Source organism: Cryptomeria japonica, chromosome 5 (assembly GCF_030272615.1).
Source record: "Cryptomeria japonica chromosome 5, Sugi_1.0, whole genome shotgun sequence".
Lineage (NCBI taxonomy): Eukaryota > Viridiplantae > Streptophyta > Pinopsida > Cupressales > Cupressaceae > Cryptomeria > Cryptomeria japonica.
In genome coordinates, this window is record NC_081409.1 from 832,652,646 (window position 1) to 832,668,494 (window position 15,849).

Below are 15,849 nucleotides of genomic sequence, written 5' to 3' on the forward strand. Positions count from 1 at the left end.
ATCCTTTGATGGGATCTTCATCACCAACTTCCCGTCACTTCCTACTCCTTTATATCTTGGGAAATCTTTATCTTTCGAGAATGAGGAAGTTGTTCTAGTTCAACCCCCACCACCTCCACCTTCACTTCCCAAGTGGATCTACAATGCTATTGATGTAGTTGGTGATTGGGTAGGTGATCCTTCATATTCTCTGTTGGCGTGATTGGCATAACCGATGATGATGTTGACATATCGGTAAAGGATTGTTGGTGATGATACATTGAAGGATTGTTGGTGATGATATATTGAAGGACTATTGGTGATGATATATTGAAGTACTGTTGGTGATGATATAGTTGATATGATAAGGAGAATGATGGCATGGTGATGTATGACCAGTATAGATTGAGATATTGGTTGGTGACTTAGTGATCAATTATTTGTGTTGTCATTGATGGCAACTATGGAAATTGTTTTATTCTTGATTACTTTGTCATCTAGGTTTAGTGGTGTAACCTAACTGGTAATGGATTAAGTTGGTGAGATGAACTGTGCAGCTGACAGAAAACCTGGCAAATAGGACTTTAATCGGTAAACATGAAACAGTGTTATACTTAATCATTTGGTTCAAAATATTGATGAGGAATTAGGTGTTGCGGTTTGAAAGATGTATTTATATCATTGTAATGAGTCTATGACCAAAACCGCATCATGTTTTGATAATCGGAAGTCATGTTTGTGATTTATTTTTGTATTTTCAGTAGGGTTTAAGCAAGGTGTTAGAACCGGTAACAAGATCTCTTAACTAGTGAAGCTTTATGGTTTGGCAATGAATTTCATTATGTTCATAACTTGATGGCGACGTGTCACAAACCGTATGAGAAATTAAATATCATTTTGGCACGATTAAGGATGGAATTTCTTGGGAAACAATGAAGAGCATAGAAGAATGTTTTAAGAGTTTGACTGCTTATCAGATCGATATGCGGTGTCATGTTATGATTATTCAATGGTTGAAATTGTCTTGATATTTGTTGTAATAATTTGTATGATGATTTGTAATGATCTATGATGTAAATTCATTTGAATCTTGATGTATCTAGGGTTTTGTAACTGACAAAGATGTAAAGAGTATTTAGGTCAGTTTTGATGAAGTTTATTGTGTCGATAATCTGAGAAAAGAGTGTGTAGTCAAAGCAGAGGTGTGTCTGCAAGAGTGAAGAAGATTGGAGATGAAGTGGATCTGAACAAGTAAGAAGGAAGTCTTATTTCCAGATCGTTCATCTATTGTTCCCTAACAGTTGCAGCAGGTTCAAAATCCCTTAACCGGGTAGGTCCTAACAGGTCTTGTTCATGTAAATCCCTTAACCGGGTAGCTCAACAACTTGAGTTTAAATCCTCCTGTGAGGTTGCTTCTAATAGGGAAAAGCTCCAAATAGAGATCATATTGTAAATCCATTGACCAGGTGACTCCTAACAGGCTCTGCTCCTAACTGGGCATCATTGCAAGCTCCTAACCGGGCTAGCCTCCTAACAGGGTGCATTCCGGAAGAGTGCATTGTCTTGTGGGTACCATTTCCCACCGTGGTTTTTCCCATTTGGGTTTCCACATGAAAACCTTGGTGTTCATATGGTGATTGATTTGTGTTTGTGTTAAGTTGATATCTTTCTATTGCATGCATGATATGGAACACTTAAATGAGGATTTTGGTAAATCTGATTAGTAGATTGATTTCAGTGGCTACCAGTACTGGCTATGATCTGTTTTGGTGAAGTGTTGATCAATTTGGTTTATGATTCTAGTTTGTAGTTGATACTGATTCACCACCCCCTCTCGTATTAACCGGATCCTCTAAATAACATTCTCATCACACTCTCTCACAACTTAATGGGATTTCTCTTTTGATTCAAGTCATTTCAACTAATCCTCAAAAAAAATTCGATGTGATGGTTATTCTTGAGTGGGATATGACTATGGTAGAGGAGTATTCTTCATTGATGAAGGATCATACTTGGGATCTTGTTCCTCTCCCCAGGGAAAGAATGTTGGTCTAGTGAAACTGGTGTATCATAACAAATATGTTGTAGATGGTTCCATTAATAAGTATAAGGCTTGCCTTGTCGCTAATGGATTTACATAGGTTAAGGGCCTTGATTATTCTGAAATCTTTTCTCTTGTTTTCAAGATGGATTCCATTCGCCTTGTACTTTCACTTGCAGCTTCACAAGGATGGTCACTATATCAGATGGATGTGAAGAGCACCTTCTTGCATGGTAATCTTCATGAGGAGATCTATATGGCATAGCCACAAGGTTTTGTGCAAGATTCTTAACTTGTTTGTAGGCTTCACAATTCATTATACAGTCTTAAGCAGGCCCCTTGAGCTTGGTATGAGAAGATGGACACCTTTATGCCATCTTCAAGTTTCACTCATTGTTATTTTGATCCCACAATTTACACTTAGAAACAAGAGGGTTTTTTTTTATATTGGTCTTGTATGTGAATGATTTGATTATTATAGGTGGTTCTCCTCCATGATTTAGAGTGTTCAAAGAGCATTGATGGATCAGTTTGACATGATAGATCTTGGTCTTTTGCATTACTTCCTTGGTCTTCAAGTCATTCAGTCTTTAGATGGGATTTTTGTTTGTCAACAGAATTATGCTTTTAACATGATTCAAGGATTTAGCATGCTTGACTGCAAGCTTGCCCCCACACTATTTCACTCATGTGTGTGTTGTCTTCTAGTTGTTCTTCCCCTTCAGTGGATGCTACAGTATACAAGCACTTGGTTGGCAATATTTTGTACCTAACACACACTTGTATTGATCTTTCCTTTGTGATTGGTCTAGTCTCGCATTTCTCTCACAATCCATATGAGAGTCACTGGAAGGATTCCAAATATATATTGAGGTATGTTTAGGGAACATCTCATTTTGGGATTCATTCTATATTAGGAGACTCTTAGGTTGTTGGCTTTACTAACTCAGATTGGGTTGGTGATGTTGATGATTAAAAGTTTGCTATTGGCTTTGTATTTTGTCTTCGTTTTGGACCTATAGCATGGTCTTAGAAGGAGCCATTTTTTATTGCATTGTCATCTATTGAAGTTGAGTATCAAGCAATTGTTCTTGCTAGCCAAGAGGTTTTATGGCTTTATCAGTTGTTGATAGAGTTTGGTTTTCCTCTTGATGGTCCCACTATTCTTTCGTGTGACAATCAGAATGCCATTCATATTTATCACAACCTAGTGGAGCATCAACAAACTAAGCATATTGAGATCCACATGCACTTCATTCAGTGGTTGATTCAAGATGGTCTTCTCACCTTGGATTACATACCTACAGAGGAGCAAGTTGTAGACATCTACACTAAACCTTTGGCATCCCCATGTTACCTTCAGTTGCGGTTGATGCTTGAGGTGAAGGATGTTGTTCTTGGGGGGTATTTATGAGGCCTTCCTTCCTTCCTTCAACAGTTCATGTATTTTTTTATGCATTGCATCTCTCACTTTTGGAAAGCAAATTTTCCCATGTGTTTTTTCTCCTTTTCTCCACTATGAGAGACCTCTTCTTTGTACATGGGTACCTCATTAGGCCTTTAGTTGTCAAGACCCATTTTTGCATTTCATGCATTTAGAGGATTTTTATTTCTTCCTAAGTTTCCTTAATGTTTGGGGGGGGGGGGGGGAGGGGTGGTGCTAGAGAATTATATTCTTTAGTTATGCTTTTTTAGCTTAAGTTCACTTAGTTGATCTTAATTTAGCTCTTTCATGCTTTTCTTTAGTTCTCTTGATTTTAGATCAGGGCATCTCTTGCTTTCTATAAAGCAAGTCAGTATGTTTTGTTTTAGTCATTTTGTAATCTTTGGTTTTGAGGAACATAGCATATCTTTCTTGTTGCTCTTGTTTGTGGATGGTGTCATACGTTTTTTGGTTGATCTTGTAGGTGCTTGCGTTGCGGAATTCAACAATTATATTATATGTGCTTGCATGTAAATATTTTTCGCATATAACATGTAACAAAGAAATTCATTCATCTCATAATTTTAAATTTTAAGTTTATGAGGGTGCCCTACTATTCTAAGGGGGGGGAACTATTGCAACTATAATTCCCACCCGCTAAAGTCGAATAGTAGGGCCCCTGCCTTGGTGATTATAGTTGTTGTTGTCATTGTTGGTAGAATTATCGTTGTATCTCAATTGGCAAGTTGCCCCCAACATATGCATATAGGGCCGACAATGGGGTTTGAATCGTGTCCATCTACCAATTTGATTATCTAGTTAATTTGAATAAATTTGAAAGCAAAGTATTATATATTCATGTCATGTTGGGGTTGAGCTACAACTTTTGTCAGGTTTTAAATGTTTTCTTATATATAATTTTTTATTTTTTATTTTAATTTTATTTATGCTATCTAATTTGTTATTTTGTGGATATATTGTAACATACAATAATCTCCAATTCACTTTGTTGTCTCTTAGATATTTTTTTGGACTCAACTAGCATCAAGCATCAATAGAGTTTGAATATCACAACAAATCTATGATAGAACTTTTGTTGAATTTTTATGAGAAATGTGAAATTATATATGCATATAACCTAGAACAACGAAAGAATAAACTAAGCCTTCATTTTTTCCATTAGAGGCGATAATTTAATAATACAATGTGATGGTTGTGTTGAGAAAGTGCAAGATGAACAAAAATGAAACCTACAACATTTTAGGGTGTTTATCTTATGTATTATTTATAACATTGTTCTCTTTATGATATCTTGACCTTATGAATATTGAGATATGGATACCCTTACAATGATGGTAATTCCCTTATCCAAGGGTTTAATTATTATATCTTTGGTGTTTAATTGGTATATATGTTTTATATGCCATTGTACATAGTTTCTTTAAGTGTATTACATACATGTTGCACATTGCATAGAGCATTGTTCCTTTTCATATGCCTTGGTATTTTAGTATCTTCACTTCTAGTTTGTAGGGCATGTTTTGTGTAAAAAAAATTGAACTAGAATGTATGCAAATATTAAGAACTTTGTTCAAAGTTTTTTATTGTCTTTCACTGTTGTTTATGTTTGTTGGGTCATTTAAATAGTAAAATAATAACTTCATATACTTCTTAGAGCTAAAATCATATATACTATTGTTTTGAATTATTTTCATGCATTTGTATTTTTTTTTTTGAAAATAACATCCTCATCACCCATATATTAATTATGTATTGTCTTATATTAATTGTTCTTTTAACATATGTAATAATATGATTGGATGATATTATAAATTTTGATTATAACATATTTTTCTTATGCCTTGGACAACACATATATTTTCTAGTTTAATAAAAGGGAGAAGCTTCAAGCACCCTCACCATTAACCCTTATCTAATTATGCTTGACTTCTATAAAGGGCCCTTAAAGCTAATAAATGTTATTCTTATTTTCTTGAGAAGTAAACTTTTAAAGCCACAAAATGAACTACCTCTAGTTTAAATCATTAATAATTTTCAATTGATGTTTATTATATAAATTTTACTATTATATATACAAAGATTAGAATTATATACTATATATTTAAAAAATATGTTATCTTTTGCCTTTTTGTTTGAGTGAAATATAAACTTAGAATGCACAATCTATGCATACTTCAAGTTCTTAGCTAAGCTACCTCTAGTTCAAAAATATAAATGATAATCAACTAACACTACAATTTTACTACTATTAAAGTTGTCACTTTATTAATTTGATATATACTTAGTGCATTCCCCTTAATCTTCTTTTTGAGTGGAAAGTAAACTTGTGAACATGTTCCATTTGTACTTGAGTAGAGTTGCATTCATGTTTAGCCATTCAACTAAACTTGTGAACATGTTTCATTTGTACTTGAGTAGAGTTGCATCTCATGTTTAGCCATTCAAACTTAAAAAATGATTAATTATCTGTTTTAAAATTTAAAAAAAGTTTCAAGCTGCTTAATCTTGAAATCTTTCTAGAGTGATAAATTAACTTATGTTAATCACCCATGAAAATCTAAATACTAAATAATGGATTTCTAATCTTTAATAAACAAAAGTGTAATTTAGTATGTCAATATTCCCAAATACATTCTCTCTTGAAATGTTAGAGAACAAACTAAAATGACCACTTAGTTGAAACTTAGAGTCAACTCAGAAGTATGGATGTAATAACTCTTGAGACATTCATACTATCCAAGAATAAGAACCTACCCAAGACCGTGACTTTTACCAAACCATCCATCAATCATATTTCAAATGGATGTACATGAAATCAACAGTCGCCTAGTGGAGCTCAAAATGTTCAAACAACAAAGGCCAATTTTATATCCAATTACAAAGGGAATGCCAACTTAAAAATGTTGGCTCTTATTACAAGGAACCAACCTAGAAAGGTACAGGATCACATGGAGTATTCAATAATCAATCACACTAGTTAGCAAAGGTGTCTAGGGTGCATAAGAGAAGATTGCAAATGGAGTAAGAGATATAATTATCTCACCGTAGAGAAATATTACAATTTTCTCACCCTACTCTAAGCATTATTTAACTACCTCGAAAGAAGATCAAGTTTTTCAGTTATTGCATTCCACTGCAACCTTTTCTTACAGGAATTCCTAAGTTGTTGCCTCCCATTCAGGCCGCTGCATTGGTGGCCCGATTTGTCCACTTCCCTGAAAGCTTCCTCAAGCTGCCTGCAGAAAAATTGCTGTTGCCCAAATAGATGCCTAGCAAGCGCCTCCTCGATTGTAGTTATTGCTATTGACGAAATGTGGTTTCTTACATTCTATGTAGAATCATACTTCAGTAAATTCATCATTATTTAGGATATACTTTCCATCATTATTTACAGATTTTCATTTTACTTAGAATAGTGAAAAGAATATCTAAAAGTCGATTTGTTGTGCACGTTGTTTCACTGTTCTCTGTCATTTCCCTTTTAACTAGAAAACAACATTATAAAAATCATCTTTGTGGATGGTACAAAGATTCAATTCACTATATCCTTTTTGGTATTTCCTTCATTAATTTCCTTCCTTCAATCTCAACTTGCTGATCCAAATTTTTTTTGTCTTGCTATCTCTATACCTTCTCAATTGCCATTTTATTGCAACCACTTTTCTTGGTGACTTTCCCTGGGTACTTTTATCCATTGAGTACCCATAATAATTATAGTATCGTAGATGTTCTTCTATTCATTAGCTGTGTCTATCCTCACAAATAACATAATTTGGCATGTTTATTGCTACAATGAGAGAGTCTGTCTCTTCCCATCACTTGCTAGATGACAGTCTCGTGTAATAACTAATAGGACTCTGTCGTGAATCTGTAAATATAAAACCAGTTAACAACACTGATAATCATTAGTACTTTTCAATTACATCAACTAAATTTGAAAAAGAACAGCTTGCTACTTATCCCATGCTCAAAGGAAAACTACCATTTGTTCTCGTTCGCTATAGATCCTTAAAACACTGCATTAGAAAAGGAAATTTTACAAGCAACAGCAAAAAATACTGATCAAATTTTAAGTTCAAATGGAGTATTCTAGATAAAATTTGAAACTACATCCATCATAATTAGACTTTAAAAAGATGGGAGATAAAACTGCCACTTAAAATTCAACCTGAAACTCACCTAAATTGGCAACTGTTGTTAAAATTGTATTTCTCTAGCCCAACTCGTGCATGCTGCAATGGTAAAAGAACAATCAGAGTCACTATAGAGGGATAATAACAATATAAATCTAGTTCAGAAAAAGTAACATGAGTACCAATGCTTGCGAAAAAAAAACGGGAAAACACATACCTGACTTCTTCACACAATTGGTCCATCAAATTCCTATCAAATCCAAGAAAATACATAAAATACTGGTGATAGCCTTTTGTTCTCAGAATATTAGTGGTTTTTGACTAAAATTAAGTCTTCATCTGGCAGGGATGCACTTTATAACATCCAGTATGACACAAAAAGATGCTAGATGATCTCAATTTCTATCTTAGGCTGTATGCCTGGAAAAACTAAAAGCAATGGTCATTTGTCATGTGATGTCATACAAAATTGCTGTCAAAAAGTATTCTGCCTCTCTGATTCGCCCGTTCAAAATGTCCAGTAATGTGCACATCTTGTCGTCTTGGGTATCATCTGTCCTCCATAATAAATGAATGAATCTCATTCCCGACCTCAATCCAACTGCATCCAGGCCTCCTTTTTTGCAAACCCCTGTTTCTCATTGATTTTCTAACCCTTGCTGCGTCATCCCATTTGCCAGCAGTGGCATACATCTGTGACAGTAGCACATGAGCAGCAGTGTTTTCTGGCTCCAACACATAAAGCCATTCTGCTGCATGCTTTCCTAGTTCCAAGTTTCCATGGATTCTGCAGGCACCCATCAAGGCTCCCCAGACTGCAGCATCAGGTTCAAATGGCATGTTCTTGATCAAATTCTCTGCCTCATTGAAATGCCCAGCACGTCCAAGAATGTCAACCATACAAGCATAGTGGCCCACTCCAGGAAATATACCATAAGTTCGACTCATCATTTCGAAGAAACACCGTCCTTCATCCACTAGGCCTTCATGACTACAAGCAGAAAGAACCCCGACAAACGTGACAGGATCTGGCTGCATGTTTTCCCTTCTCATTGTTTCAAATAATTTCAAGGCTTCCTTTCCATAACCGTGCTGAGCGTATCCCCCTATCATCGCATTCCAAGTTACCAACTCTCTTTCACGCATTTTTTCAAATATTTTCCTTGCATTACCAATGCTCCCACATTCAGAATACATAGTGATAAGAGTATTTCTAACAAATGCAGTGAATTCGGCCACATCCCTAATAGCATAAGAATGAACTTGCCTTCCATGCTCCAAAGCTGCTAAGCTGCCACATGCACGGAGAACGCTGGAAAGGGTAAAATGATTTGGCTTCACTCTAGCCTGCAACATTTCCCAAAAAGATTCTATAGCCTCCTCATTAAGACACTGCTGAACATAGCCTGAAATCATGGCAGTCCATGATACCACAGATTTATCAGGCAGTTTATCGAAAACCTTCCTTCCATCCTCCAAACAACCACATTTAATATACATGGTAATAAGAGCATTGTTGACCACAATATCTGACATGAATCCAATTATAGAATAGCCATGCACCTGCTTACCATGCTGTAAATCATGTATATTCTGGCAAACCCCAAGCACATTCACGAAGGTAAAGTGATCTGGTCTCACACCTGCCCGCTGCATTTCATGAACAAATTTAATAGCATCCTCTACATATCCACTCCGAGCATATCCTGCAATCAATGAGTTCCATGAAACAACATCTCTCTCAGGCATTTTGTCAAACACTTGGTACGCATCATCCATTTTGTTAGATTTCATATACATAGCTACAAGAGCGTTCCCCACGATGACATCAGACTCAAATCCAGTTCTAACTGTGCACCCATGAATCATCCTTCCAACCCTAACGGCGCATCCATCAACCATGTGGCATTTTCCATATGCATCGTCTATCGCAGCAGCAGCACTGAGAATGCTACCAAAGGTGTACTGATTGGCACTGATCCCTGTCCATTGCAACCTGTGAAACAATTCGAAAGCCTCCCTAGCATTCCCATGTTGAACGTATCCTGAAATTAGTGCAGTCCACGAGACAATGTTTCGTTCAAGCATTTTGTCAAACATTTGACGCGCATCCTGAAAGCAATTGCATTTAGCATACATGTTTAAAACCTTATTTTCCAAAAATATATCCTTTCCCATAATTCCACACTTAATCAATCGACCATGAATCACTTTGCCATCTTCGAGAGAACCCGCCTTGGTACATTCCTGCAAGAGAGAACTACAACGATCTGAGCAGATATTTATAGAAATATCTTGTTGATATACAGTGTCTATTGTTTCCGGTGCATCCAAAACTTTGTCAATGTCAACACAAATGTGATTTTCCTTTGGATCTTGAATTGGGTAATCTTGGAGAACAGTGTTCGATTGAAAAGTAGCTGCAAACATGAGATTACAACGCAATCCCTGGGAGATTGCGAGCCCTAATTGATGTGTTTGGCATTGGCGTGTAATTGATGTTACAAGGTTTGCAGGCATAACCATATGCAATCTGTTCATGGTGATAAACAAGGAAAGACTCCATCATTCTTGTAACATTCTGTTGAAATTACTTTAACCTCTTCGTCATATCGAAATTACTAGCTTCTATACAAGATGCTAGCATGGCCAGTCTAAAATTAAATTGTGTGAGCAATTTTTCTTTAGTGATGTTTAGAATTTATCATTATAGTAATTTTTTTAATTTTTTTTTGGTCATAAAATTCTTATTTGATTAATCTGATTTTAGAGGAATATAAGATTATATTATTATATTATCAGATTTTTATTAGTCCCGTCTATCTATAGGCGGAGAGTAATGTTTTCGTCTCTTTAAATTAATTTTGCTCCGTAATCTGTGTCAAGGACTTCAATATGTAATTAATTTCGGTAAACCTGAACTAATCAAGGTTTACAGTTAAAAGATATTTTCTTTCATTATATTGTATTTATTTTTATTTTTTTAATAAAAAGCATTTCTTAAACCATGATAATTATTATAACAATTTTGAATACAAATTTTTAATTTATATAAAATAATTTAGATTAAAAAATAATTAAAATAAAAAAATATTAAATAATTTTATCTTGTTTTCATTATCATTGATTTTAAAATTTAATCTTGTATTAATTTTTTAAGACAGAGAAATCTCATATCTAAAATTTAAAATTACATATTAATTTACTGCATTGCATTAAAGATCTATATTATTATTATCTATTTTTGTTTAAATTATTATTAGTTGTTATATTTTAAAAAAATTCTATAAAATATTGATTATAAAATTAAAAAAAACTTTAATAGTATTTGACATTATCTATGTAAATTTAAATTGTATTAGTTTTAGTATAGTTTTTTTTTAATATTTTAATTGAATTATAGTTTTAATTTTTCAAAATTAATTTATTTAACAATTTAATTATATTTATGTAAAATTTTATAATAAAAAATTATTTGTTAATATTGAATTCATCTTTCAATTAATGTTATTATTGTTTGTAATGTCAATATATTATATTCTTATACTTTTCAAAATTTAAATTTATATTGAGAAATATAATTTTGTTAACCACTATAATATTATAAACGCTCCATTTTAAGAAAATAAATATTGATATAATAATATTATATAGTCAAAATATTTTTAGTTTTTTTTAGTTTTAAAATATATATCATAATTTATACTTATTAATATATGTAATATTTTAATATTATACATTATTATATATTATATACCATACCATTTTTTATATATATTCATCTCTTCCCCTTCTATCTCTTCCTCTTTATATAAATTGGTTTGAAAATTAATGACAATACTCTAACGAATTTGAAGAGAAGTACTTCACCGCGTTAAATGATTTGAAATAGATATTGATGATGCATTTTCGAGTTTGTAACCATAATTCCCCCTCCCAGCTTCAGTCGGTCCCACCAGTCATGATTTTTATTTTATGATTGTAAGAAAAAGAAAATTCAATTTTAAGATAGAGACCTTAAAAAATCTCATATAGCTCACACACTTATTTTTTAAAATTTGTAAAAGATTAATATGTTTGAGTGAGCAAATGAACTTTAAATAAAAAATTGATTATAAAATTAAAAAAAATTAATGTTAAATTTTTTAAAATAATATTTAACATTATTTTTTATATCAAAAGATAATTAAAAAATTATATAACCAAAATTAATTTCTTAAAACTATTTAAATATGTTTTTTTTTTTTTTTACTGTGATTTTTTTTTAATATTTTTTTGTATTTTTAGTTATTAATTGTGATTTTATTTGTAATTTTAAATGTAAAATAAGCTCTTGAATCTAATAAAAAGTCAAAGAAAGAGACTATTTTCAACAATCAATAAAAAATAAAATGAGAGTCTATAGTCAAACACAATTAAATAACAATTACACCCCAATATAGAGAGTAATCATAATAGAAGCATATAAATACATTGAAAAATGATAGATTATATCAACTCAAAAAAAATGATGAAAGCTACATTATATCAACTCAAAAAATCAATGAAAGCTAGATTATATCATCTCAAAAAATCAAAGAAAGAGACTTTGCCTTCAAACATAAAAAAAAATAACAATCAAACAAATATTAGCAATTACACCTTTTACAGTGTAGTGATTAATTTTTAAAATCACATAAAATACACGAATTAATGATAGATACAATCTATAAAAAATAAAAGAGAGAAAATGTATAAAGACCTCTGGACGTATTGTAAGGGAATATAATCCAATGTTGAAAGTCAAGAAAAATAAACCGGATATCTTACCAACACAATTATATAAGACTTATTCACCGCACCATTTCATTGTTACTACCATGTATTATCTTAACTAGCTACAAATATAGAAGGGTAATTTTGTGTTTATAGATGTCGTTTCCCAAATTTCTATTTAGCAATAACACAAGAAATATTATTGGCCTAGAAGAACACAGTACAAGTTTTCTTCTTATATAGCTGCAATGCAAACTTAATACAAACTTAACAATTAAATTCTAAATCGTGAAAAAGTTTGAGTAATTTTATGTCTTTACAGTATAGTTAACTATCTCTCACAACAAACATTTGATATTATGCATTCTGAAATTACATTATATGAAAAGAAAAAGTTCCTACTATGTCAAATATAAGCTCACCCAAATTTAAAAATTTATCATATATAATTTTATTTATTATGTACATTTTTTACATGCTCAAAGTAACTTTATACCACTTAATTGTTCTAAATTGTTTTTTATCTTTATTTTTGAAAAAAATGAATTTTACTTAGTACATTTTAAAATTTTATAATTAATAATATTATTTCTAATATATTAGTCTATTATTATTTTATTATATTGAATTATTTTTTTATTTTTTATATATTTACTAACAATGTTAACATATTGTACAACTTGAGTTGGTCTGGAGAACTTGTGCTCTTGAAAGAGAGGTCACAAACACATCAAATTAAATATTAGAATTTTTTGCATCAATATAAAAATAATAATAATAATAATAAATTAATTAATTTAAGCAATAAAAAGGTAGATATTTCAAAAGTTGAAACATTAAATATTATGTTAAAGAAATAGATGTGAGGGATATTAGTATTTACTTCTAGTTTTGATAGAGAAGAATAATTTTGTAGATGCATTATGTCTATCTCAAGATTTGAAATAGAATATGTATCTACAATTTGCCTCAAGATCTAAGCAATTTAATTAGAATAAATTTAATTAATTTAAATAAGATTTAATTTGTTTCAATTTGAAATAAAATTTAATTTGTTTCAATTTGAAATAAAATTACAATAAAAATGATGTACATTATTTTAATTATATAATTATTTACTTTTAGAACATAATTATAAATACTAAATTTTATTATAATTCTACTCTTAAGTAATAATTTAGATTAGGGTAGAACTTAATCTATGTTTGCAGCAATAGACGCTCTTAGTAAACTTTAAATAGACCCTTGTATAATATGGGGCTGAACTTCTTTTACTCTTAAAAACTGTCAAGGACATATATTACTGTGTTCTATAAATATATGATAATACTAACGAGTATGTATCTGAAGGAATTTAGCTATCTCCTGGTTTTTTTAAGTAAACAAATAGGAGGATTAAATTCCTGCTTGGTTAGATGGAATTGATATATTTTTAAGATTCGTAGTAATATATATTGTTTTTGCTTCTGTGATGTATAGTCTAATGTAATTCAGAGGGTAGGAATTTTGTGTATTGCCTCTTTTGTTTATGTGTGTGTGTGTGTGTGTGTGTGTGTGTGTGTGGGTTTAATATATTCAGTCGATTCCAATATTTAGAGACAATAGCAGGCATTTATGAGGCAAGGAGCCCAAATCAGCAGAAGGGCTAGGAACTGTGAGATGTATTTGTTTCTTTGATTAGATCTTATATGCTTTGTCCTTCTAGGATATTGAGGAGGATAGGGACAGCCTTTTTCAGTTAATACACCAAATTTAACATCTTGATCTATGCAGGCATTGTAAAGGTTCGATGGCATATAGAAGAAAAATATGTCTCTGATACTGGTTCTGACATTACAATCATGATATCCTTTTACTCTTAATATTTGGTTATTTCACCCCTCATTTAGGTTGTTGTAGCCTTGATAATCTCTTACATTGGAGTATAGTCCCAAAATAAGAGATTAATCAGGGTACAACATCCTTCAAAGGCAGGAGATTTCAGATACTTAGTTAGGAAGTATAAATTTAATTAATTAGTTACATTATATTGGTTAACAAGGCTTCCTAGAACTACTGATAATGGTCTTGGTTGTGAGGTGTGGTAAGGTGCTCCTTTTGCAGAACTTAGATACTCGGTTGCTTCTAACATGAGCTAGAAGAAGTAACAGGGCTCTGGCTTGGCATGGTTTACCTGAACAAAGAATTCTAAAGAGGTCTAATCTCCAATGGATAAAGGGTCATCCTAAGACAATTCCATTTGATCTTGGAAACATATGTAACTAGGAATGCATGTCTCCTGGAATGTAAGCATTAGTATAGGTAAATTGTGAATGGGATTTTCTAATCCATTATTGGATTTGGGCTAGACCATAGGTTTTCTTCCCTCCATTCTTTCCTATCGGTGCCCACACATAATGGAGGTGTAAAAATCATTTTTAATAATAAAATTTTGGCTACCGCCTTTTATCGATTAAAAAAAAATTAATAATTTAGATTAGGGTTATGATTATAGTTAGAATATTTTAATGATTAAATTAATATTTATTCATATGTTTCATATTTATACTTTTTTTTTTCACTAAACGTTATTCGATACAAATTATATAATCCACTGTAAAAGGTTGCAAAGTATCAAACTTAGACATGCATCAAACAAGAAGCATTCTTGAGAACATAGTAACAGTTGGAATAATGAGCTTTACAGACACACGAAGTAGCTAGAAAAAAGAGTGTAGCAGCTACAACATATGAAACTCCCAACCAAGTAAAGAATACCTCCCTCAATTTATCTCTAAGCTAGAACATTTTGTAGTGAAAGAATACAAAATAGTTGAGGCATAATAATTCAATTTAGCATCTGGAAGGCTCCCTCTACTAGCCAAAGAATACACCACCATCGAATCCTTCATTACCTTCAAAATTTTCTCAACTAGGACAACTACCAAGAAACAATATTTGTTAAAGCCAAGGAACAATTGGAGCATAACATTGTTGTGATGAATGCCCTCCATTAGAATCTTGCAATTTGTATTCAAGGTTTTTAATTTTCTCTTTAATGTCATCCAAAGTTTTAAGAAGATCAGAGCTCAATCTAGGTGATTTTTTTATAACTCAAATGTGGAGGGATAAGCTCAAGCACACCATGTGGATTTCTATATAAAAGGGAAGAAAGGAATGAGAGAAAACAACCAAACAATGAAATTGATGATGTCTTTTCTTAATGTTTGAGTGATGATATATGGAGAGAGGACAATCTAAGAAGAGTAGTTCTCCAAGATTATGTATGAGTGAAAAGAGGTGGAAGAATGGAGAAGAGGTAACACCACAACTAATGGGTATGAGCACATAACCAAAAAGCATGCTTGATAGACTCCTTTTGGGTGCAAAATGGACATACTAGGGGTGGGAAGATGAAAGAGAGGTGATCACCAATAGGTAACTTGAGATGGAGGGCTTTCCAAGTAGTTAGTTGAGATTGAGCATCGACCTTACATTTCCATATCTAAAAGCTTACC

The 15,849-nt window shown here is 32.1% G+C and overlaps 1 protein-coding gene across 2 annotated transcripts; it reads right to left on the bottom strand.

Moving 5' to 3' along the window:
• Window positions 1-6,308: 6,308 nt before the first annotated feature.
• Window positions 6,309-10,261, bottom strand: LOC131075510 (pentatricopeptide repeat-containing protein At2g13600). Of its 2 annotated transcripts, none has more exons than XM_058012363.2 (3): window positions 7,815-10,261; window positions 7,644-7,696; window positions 6,309-7,332 (listed from the first exon to the last, which is right to left on the bottom strand). In XM_058012363.2, the coding sequence occupies exon 1, from the start codon at window positions 10,136-10,138 to the stop codon at window positions 8,147-8,149; it is 1,992 nt and encodes a 663-aa protein (XP_057868346.2). In that variant the 5' UTR covers window positions 10,139-10,261; the 3' UTR covers window positions 6,309-7,332; window positions 7,644-7,696; window positions 7,815-8,146. The 2 variants fall into 2 exon arrangements, with proteins under 2 accessions (XP_057868346.2, XP_057868347.2); XM_058012364.2 differs by lacking the exon at window positions 6,309-7,332 and adding an exon at window positions 7,349-7,480.
• Between the last annotated feature and the right edge of the window lie 5,588 nt (window positions 10,262-15,849).

Coding starts and splice junctions, on each gene's coding strand:
- LOC131075510 (XM_058012363.2), bottom strand. CDS start 10,138: ATGAACAGATTGCATATGGTTATGCCTGCAAACCTTGTAACATCAATT.